The sequence below is a fragment of the Carassius carassius genome, chromosome 29 (genome assembly GCF_963082965.1).
Source record: "Carassius carassius chromosome 29, fCarCar2.1, whole genome shotgun sequence".
Taxonomy (NCBI): Eukaryota; Metazoa; Chordata; class Actinopteri; order Cypriniformes; family Cyprinidae; genus Carassius; species Carassius carassius.
Genome location: NC_081783.1, coordinates 20,685,150 through 20,694,050, shown reverse-complemented (window position 1 = coordinate 20,694,050; position 8,901 = coordinate 20,685,150). Strand labels below are relative to the sequence as shown.

Genomic DNA, 8,901 nt, shown 5'->3' with positions numbered 1-8,901 from the left:
TGGTAAATTGCAGCTGTACCCAGTTTTTGAACACAACAGGAGGGTTTTATTTCGATCTGTTACTTGCTGTGTAATTGTTTGTGAAATTTACCAGCAATATCTGAGAGAAAACCTATAACCTATAAATCCTACACCATTTGTTCAATGTATTTTCAGACATTTTCAGAAATGAAATGAATATCTAACCCCAAAATTACATTTCTGTCATTATTTCCAAAGTCATTGCAAACCAGTTTTACTTTGGAGCATAAAAGGAGACACAGTACATTGAAAACCAATGTTTGGTTCCTTTTTGTCTTCAAAATATCTTGTTTTTTTTTCAGCAGAAGAAATAAAACATGAGAGTGAGTAAAGGGAGTTTGTGTGGACTAGCACTAGCACAATTAAGTTTTTTTTTTTATATTGTTACCATTATCTGCAGGGATCTCCAGTCACACGGTATATTTTTGTCACATCGCCCACACCTACTTCTGCTTCAAGCACTTCCTGTTGTTAAAGTTGATCTTCCTGTGTCAACTGAAATCCCCAGCTATCCCTCATCTGCATTTTATATCTTGATGTTTTTTTTTCACCATACAAACAAGTGTGTGTCTTTCCTTTGTTTATGGTAGCCCTTTATTTTTGGCGTCTGGAATTCTTTTACTCCTTTTCCTTTTACGTCTGGATCTCTCATTAGTTGTATGAGAGTGAGAAGGACAGACGGGTTAAGGGTGAACACAACTGGTCCCAATTCCCTCTCTCTTTGTTTACAGCTGATATGAGAATGACTTTTAAGACCGAGGCTCTTGAGAAAGTGAAATGAATCACGCCGGCCGAGGCCAAAAGCTCAATGGGTTTTGGGAGAGATTGAGAAAAAACCCACGAGATGCGAACAATGTGAACACGCACTGGATGATTGATCTCCATATAAGAGAACAAAGCTAAATCACAAAACCTAATTGAAAGTGTTGTATCTCTTTTCAAGGCAATGAAGCAGCTGATTAGAAAGATAATTGAGCTGGGAGACGAGATCTGGCGGGGGACTTTGGCGCTCGCAGTGCATTTGACAGTATCGAAAACCATAGAGCTGGCATGACACGCAAACAGATTGCATGAGAGGACTTCATTAGGGACTTCAGCGTAAGATTCTGAGCTGTCCATGTGAATTTGCATATTCTTCCTTAGCTGGAAGCACATTCTGCTGTCTTGCATGCCATTTCAATGATCCGACACATGACTCTTTGTGTCAAAGAACAGTGCTCCATAAAGCATCTTCCAAGATCTACGCAGTCTTTAATTAGTTTCTAGCATCCTTTGAGAGCTTTATAAGTCACGTGTTGATTAATGAGCTGTTTTATGCATCATTCCATCTATATAATATGGCTTATTTGAAACTTGATTAATTATGGAAGCTTATTTTCACCAATGAATTTAAAGAATATAATTGGGACTTTTTGTCTTTAATTGTTTTTCTTGTAATTCCTAGTTTATATCTCACAATTCATTTTGAGATGTTAATTCGCAGTTTCTGAGAAGACAAGTTGAATTGTGAAATTTAAACTGGCAATTGTCAGAATAATGAGGTAAAAAGATGCAATTATTATTTATTTATTCATACTTAGTTGGGGGGGGGGATCCATGAATTCCATGAAAAATGTTGGAATTCCATAAATTTTGGAGGAAAGAAAGTCTATATTGAAAGATATAAGGTCATTCACAATTACCTTTAGTTAATAATTTTCACACTAAAACTAATAACAGATTTTTGACTGGTAGAGAACGAATGGTGTTTTTAAAGAATTAGTCACTGCTGATTCAAACGTGAGTTTTAAGGTTGGCGGTGTGATATGCAACACAACACGTAAAAAGACAGTATAAGTCATTATAATCAGTAATTATTACCCCACTGGATGCAACAAATGCCTCATTTGTAATGGGTTTTTATAGTTTTTGTCCTGTCGCACTAGGACACACATCACAGTATTGTGAGGGGCGTATCATTTCCGTCACACGCTTGAGGTATTTGGCCAATCACAATGTGCTGGATAGCTGGCCAATGAGCTATGTAAAAAATGATGCGTTTCAGAAAGGTGGGGCATAGAGGAGATAAAGTTATGTACATTATGTGGAAAATTATGTGTTTTTGTAACTTTAGCATAAACAAATTTCATTACACCAAATACACAAAATAATGTTCTTTTTAGCAATGTCATATGACCCCTTTAAATGTCAATGAAATCAAACTTATGGCAGTCTGTAAATATTAGCTACATTTCAAGAAACTGTGATAATTATCAGTACACAAACTCCTCCACAGTGTTACATAGATGCAGAAGTATTGTAGCAGTAAATGATGTCAAATTCTGGCTGCATTTCAGAGACAATCAGATCGGAATCATAAGGGTGCATGAGGAAACCACAAGCATTTAGAGGTCCTGTTTTTCTCATGCATTGAACTGTGTGGTGTGGGATTTCTAGCCCAGCACGGCTGGATCTGGGCCAAATCCATCCACAGAAGAAGGACATTAGACAAATTCCACAGCAGATAAAAATAGAGCATTAATTGTAAGCCCGCTGCCAGGTCTCAGACAATAGTCCTCATTACAGTCTCTGCCTTGACCTCTGAACTCTGTTTCCAGCCCTGACCTTCACCAGAGGACTTCCAGACACCATGCTGTGGCTTCTATTTGTGATTCGCTGATCATGGGAAATAGGAGAATCAGAATATTCTTTGGGATTTTTGCTTGTTTGTTTATTTATTTACTTGCTTATTAATTCATTAGCATTTGTGTGAAATTAATTTTCTTTCTTTCTTTCTTTCTTTCTTTCTTTCTTTCTCGTTGATTAACTCATTAGTGTTTGGGTGAATCTGATGTTGCATTCACAGTTTATGACTTTCATTTTTTTTATTTGCTTGTTTATTTATTTGTATTTAATTATTGACCTTAATGTGATTCATTCATTCATATCTTGCATTTTTATATGTATTTTTGTCTACATTAAATTTATTTATCCATCCTTTAATGGTAAGATGAATCTCATGAAAACATTTTATTTATTTAGTTAGTTTTATTTTTTTTATTGATTGCATTTTTATGTTTATTTTAAATTTCATTACATTTATATTTTATGTTTTATTCATATTTTATATTTTTAAAATATTAATTATTATTATTAAGCTTTTTTACTCTTTTTTTTGGGCTCATTAAAATTTTTATTTGACAATTTTAATTACAATTTTAATAATTAATTTAATTTTATATACAGAAAATTGTTCAATAATTAAAAAATGTTGTGTGTGTATATATATATATATATGTATGTGTGTATATATATATATATATATATATATATATATATATATATATATATATATATATATATATATATATATATATATATATATATATATATATATATATGGTAATAAAGTAATGATCATTTTAGGGAAATCTCTTTTTTCTTTTTTAAGGATGAAATCCTTAAAATCCCAATGTAAAAGCTGCAGTCCATCTGTTTGAGAGACTGGTGTAACAAAATAGATTCAGGCTTCCCCTGTTTCTGAGGCTTGAGTGGGCAGAACAAGTGTTTAAGAGCGCAGACGTGATGTGGATGAAGCCTGGCTGCTTCACCTCACCTGCAGGAAACTGCTCCTGTTTGCTTCACATTGCCATTATAGCCGGATATCTGTCACACATGAAATGCCTGTGCAGAATGTCTCAGAAATTCAGTTCCACTAAAAAACGGAATAAAATAATAACAGTAAAATAAATGCAAAGCAGAATATGAAGAGTTGGATTACAAAATTATAAACACAACACGTTTGTTTTTGCCCCCATTTTTCATGAGGTGAACTCAAAGATCTAAGATTTTTTTCTATGTACACAAAGGCCTATTTCTCTCAAATATTGTTCACAAATCTGTCTAAATCTGTGTTTATGAGCACTTCTCCTTTGCAGAGATAATCCATCCACAGGTGTGGCATATCAAGATCATGATTATTGCACAGGTGTGCCTTAGGCTGGCCAAAATAAAAGGCCACACTAAAATGTGCAGCTTTACTGTATTGGGAAATACAGTTAGTCATGCAGTGCAACACATCTCCTTCACATAGGTTGTTGATTGTGGCCTGTGTTGGTCCACTCCTCTTCAATGGCTTTGTGAATTTGCTGGTTATTGGCAAGAACTGGGACAACTGTCGTATACGCCGATCCAGAGCATCCCAAACATGCTCAATGGGTAACATGACCCGTGAGTATGCTGCCCATGCAAGAACTAGGATGTTTTCAGCTTCCAGGAATTGTGTACAGATCCTTGCAGCATGGGGCCATGCATTATCATGCTGCAACATGAGGTGATGGTTGTGGATGAATGGCCCAACAATGGGCCTCAGGATCTCATCATAAAAAAAGTAAGTTTTGACTTTTCTTTAACCTTTTCTAGGCAGTATGTACCATGCTGTTTGGTTTGTGAAGGGCTCTAGATCATGATAACAGTGGATTCAGGAAAGCAGTGTATTGCATCTCTTTTTTGACAGCGTTTTTAAGATAAAACCTCTTATGCAGCCGCTCCCGCCTGAATGCAGGAATATTCTGTCTGACTTTAGATTAAGATACAAAATATGATGTATTACAGTGTGCATGAATCAGATAATATGTCTTCCTGAATTAGACACCAGCCTTCTTTGTGTCTGTGTGTGTTACCAACAAGTCATGTAGGTTTCAATAAGAGCTTTTAATAGAGTTATGGCAAAGATGATTTTTTTTTCAGCACATAGAGAATCAGAAGCTGAGACCCTTGAGCCCTTAGAAAAGCTGCTTTTCCCCACAGATTGAAAAGACCGGGCTTAGTTATATTTCTGTATAGTTTAATGTGTTTTTGGGTAGGTTTAAGTCCATATAGGCACAAACCTTAAAGTATGGAGTACTAAAGGATAAGTCGTACACCATTAAATAGCCTTTTAAGGCTTTTCAGCCTAAGGTAAACAGTAAACAATTCATGATAAAGCAAAATGTGCTAGGTAATATACAAAATTATATAATTTTGGGTAACTTAGATTGTGACAACTTGCCTTAACCTCCAACTTTTGATTTGAAAACACAATTCACACCTGGTTTTATTGTTAAATTTAAATGTATACTAATTTAAGACAGATTTTTAGAATCAACATACAAAGTATGGTCAGCCTTTTGGCACAGAATATCACAGACAGTGAGATATAGCCCTTGTGACAACTAGCCCCGGTCTCTTTAACAACAATATTTTCTAAATAGGAGTCATGTTACAATCACCACATATTCTGAACAGAAACAATTCCACAAATGTATTAATATTCTTTCCACTTTTTACTAGTGAGTTAATTGTCAGATACTACCATTTAATAAACACTGCACCAGCTTTATTCCCAAGAACTAGGATTCTGTCATTTGGTGTTTATACTCTGCATATGTAAAGTAAGTTGTATGAAAAATATACAGTACAATATACAATAGAATATTTAATGTAATTTTTGTTCACATTTATACATTATATGTATTTACAGGGAGTGTTGATACTGTGGTGATGTAAGTCAAATATTCCTCATTTAATATATACAAACAATATGTACATCAGAGGCACCAAGAATTATTTGAACACTAGAGTCACATTATATATATATATATATATATATATATATATATATATATATATATATATATATACATACATATATATATATATATACATATATATAATGTGACTCTAGTGTGTGTATATATATATATATATTAGGTTTAGTTGATAAAACAATGGAAAAATTTATATCTGACTATTCATTTAAAAACACCAATTATACGTGTAAAAAAAAGTTAATAAAATAATGATTATTGAAGTATGTTTTACAAGAAAATACTAATAAGTCTAAAAAATTTCACATTTATGTCAATTTGTTACTTGCCCATTTCTGAACGAAAATTGTTTCAAAGTAAATCCTATCATTTATTTTCAGTGCAGTTGATTAAAGAAGAGTGTTTCTTCAACTAAACACGTTTGGCTATGTTGCCTTTTTAGATAATAAACTCAATCTTTTAAGATTTCCATTAACAACATGTGCATCACAGCAGAATTCTGTTATATTTATATAGCATTTTAATGGTGAAAATTTGTTCCTTTTTTAACATTTTGAATAAATATGTCTCACTGATAGTTTGTGCAAATTGACCATAATTTCAAATAATAATAATTGTTAGCTCATTATAGTTTTAAAAATGCACTGTTTGTTGCTTTGTTATTTTTTATTAAGTATTATGTAAACTTATTACATATCTATATTTAACATACATTAAAAGGCATTTGAAAAGTAGCAAAAATAAATTTGGACATTAAAAACTGTTATAATGCGAGTCCCAATGGTTGAAGAAGCAAGTTAGAATTATGTCATAATTGGTTTGCAGATTCCTCTTGGTTTGATTTCTGATGACATTCAAAAATGCATTTTAATCGCGCCTAGCGTGCCCAAACACAAGTCTCTCAGGTGCGCTGCGCAGTCAAGCAAACGATTTTCTTAAAAGCCTTTCTGAAGTCCCCGTTGAAAATCGTGTAAATGATGGGATTCACTGAGCTGTTGCAGTAACCAATCCAAAAGAAGAGCTTGAAAAGCGCCTCGGGCGGCTCGCAGCTCTCCCCGCAGATGGCATGGAGACTGTAAGTGAAAAAAAAAGGGAACCAGCAGAGGACAAACACCCCCATGACCACTGCCAGAACGAAGGTGAAGCGTTTCTCCCGCATCTGAGCCACTTTGGTTTTCGACGCCACCGCGAGCTGTTTGCTGCTCTGCTCCTGACTGGAAACCCAGGAGATCCGGCAGGTCCTCTGAGGGCAGCAGCGCGCGCCGTCCACCCGCCTGCGGTTGGAGAAGCGCGAGCTCTTGGGTTTGTTGTCGGACGTCGCGCTCTCCTCCAGGTCGATATCATCCAGCTCTTCCTGTCTCTGGTTGCTTTCCGAGCTGTTGCTGCTCGGGGACTCCTTCTCAAACTTATCCTTCCTCACAAAGCACGTCTCGGACTGGGAAGGCTGCCTTTCCAGCCCGTTCTTGGCCACAAACACAGTGGACGAACGCTGTTTGGCGACGCGGTAGATTTTGCAGTACACCGTGATCATGATGAACCCCGGCGCGAAGAACGACACCAGGCACGAGGAGAGGATGTACCAGGTCTCGTCGTTTATTAAACACTCCTTCTCGTCGTGCTTGGTCATGATGAGAGGTGGGAATGAGATGACGGCTGAGATGACCCACACCACCGCGATCATAGACTTGATGCGCTTCGGGGTTCGCTTCAAGTTGTAGCTCACTGCTTTGGTGACGGACCAGTACCTATCCAAACTGATGGCGCACAGATGCACGATGGACGACGTGCAGAACAAAACATCCAAAGCCAGGTAAAACGCGCACCAGGTGCTGCCAAAGAACCAGTATCCCATGATCTCGTTGGCGAGGGAGAACGGGATCACTAGTGTGGCCACGAGGATATCCGCGCACGCGAGCGACACGAGGAAGAGGTTCTGCGGCGCGCGGAGAGCGCGGCTGGTCAGCACCGCCACGATGACCAGAACGTTCCCAACGATGGTGACCAGAATGATGACGGAAACCACCAGGATGATGAACGCGGCGGCCGTCTCCGTGTACGGCCACGGGGTGACGGTGATGTTGGCATCCTCCTTCGTTGCATTGGACTGAGTTACATCCATTCTGATTCCATCTTTCTGACAGCCAGGTAAGCGCTTCAGACTTCACGCGTTAGGTTGTGTCACCGAGGCAATGAAACACTAGAGCTGTCAGTGCGCTCTTGTGACGCGATCTTCTCATGCTTGAATGGTAAGAGCTGTTCATCGTGCTCGCAAATACTCCTAAAATCCCAAACTGTTTCGATTCGGACAAACTGCCGCGCGAAAAGAATCCCAGAACAGTGTCGCTGCGCGCGCTCCGGGGAGGCACACGCAGCTCTCCACACACGCGCTCCACATCAGACTGAATGTGTGGAGATGTGTGAGCTCGAGCTGGAGATTTTCACATGACGTCATGCTCTAGTCCGACCCATCGCTAATCACACACACACAGAGAGTATGTTGCGAGTTTATATATTTTTCATGACAACTATAATCACAAAGAAATTTCAAAGCGTAATGGTAAAATGTTACATACATTTACTATAAAAATGGAATTGCTGCATAAATCTCTAATACTCATTATTATCAAAAAGAGAGGACCTTTTATGGAGTTATTAACATTAAACAGGGTTTCTGCAGGTTTTTCTCAAGATAAATGTAAGATTTTTAAGAGCAAGTTAAGACATTTTAGCAATAAATTCAAGGGAAGGCGTTTCTAAATGTAAATATCAATGGAGCACAATATGAGTTATTTTAGTAACACTTCAGAGTTTTAAAGTACAATCTCTATCATTTTTTATTTATTCATTTTACAAAAGAGGCTTAAGGTTTGAATAGCTCTGCTTTCAAGCTAGAATTTGGAAACAACTTATCTGATCACACAGCAACAAAAGACAATGTTTGTCTTCATTATTTTTGTCTTGTTTTTTTTTTCAGTACAAAAGTTGCTTAAATCAAGATACATTTATTGGAGAAGCAAAATGCCACAAGATAAGTAGTCTTGTTTTCTGAGGAACTGATCAAAATGAACTAAGTTCAATAAACAAGAACAACCATCTGCCAGTGAGAATTGTGTTGTTTCAATGCAACTGAAAACAAGGTTTTGTTCACAAATGACACATATATAAGAATAAACTTTAATTTTTTTTCAGTTTCTTAGAAAACAAGACAAATTTACAGAGGAACATATTCGTTGACAGTGTATGAAACATTTAATGCCCTGACTTTATGAATTTAAGACTCTCTGCTCTGTTTCAAGACCTATTTAAGGTTTTT

The 8,901-nt window shown here is 36.7% G+C and overlaps 1 protein-coding gene across 1 annotated transcript; it reads right to left on the bottom strand.

Moving 5' to 3' along the window:
• Positions 1-5,797: 5,797 nt before the first annotated feature.
• Positions 5,798-7,973, bottom strand: adra2da (adrenergic, alpha-2D-, receptor a). The gene has a single exon (XM_059516780.1). It carries the CDS (start codon positions 7,705-7,707, stop codon positions 6,490-6,492), a length of 1,218 nt encoding a protein of 405 aa, XP_059372763.1. The 5' UTR covers positions 7,708-7,973; the 3' UTR covers positions 5,798-6,489.
• Between the last annotated feature and the right edge of the window lie 928 nt (positions 7,974-8,901).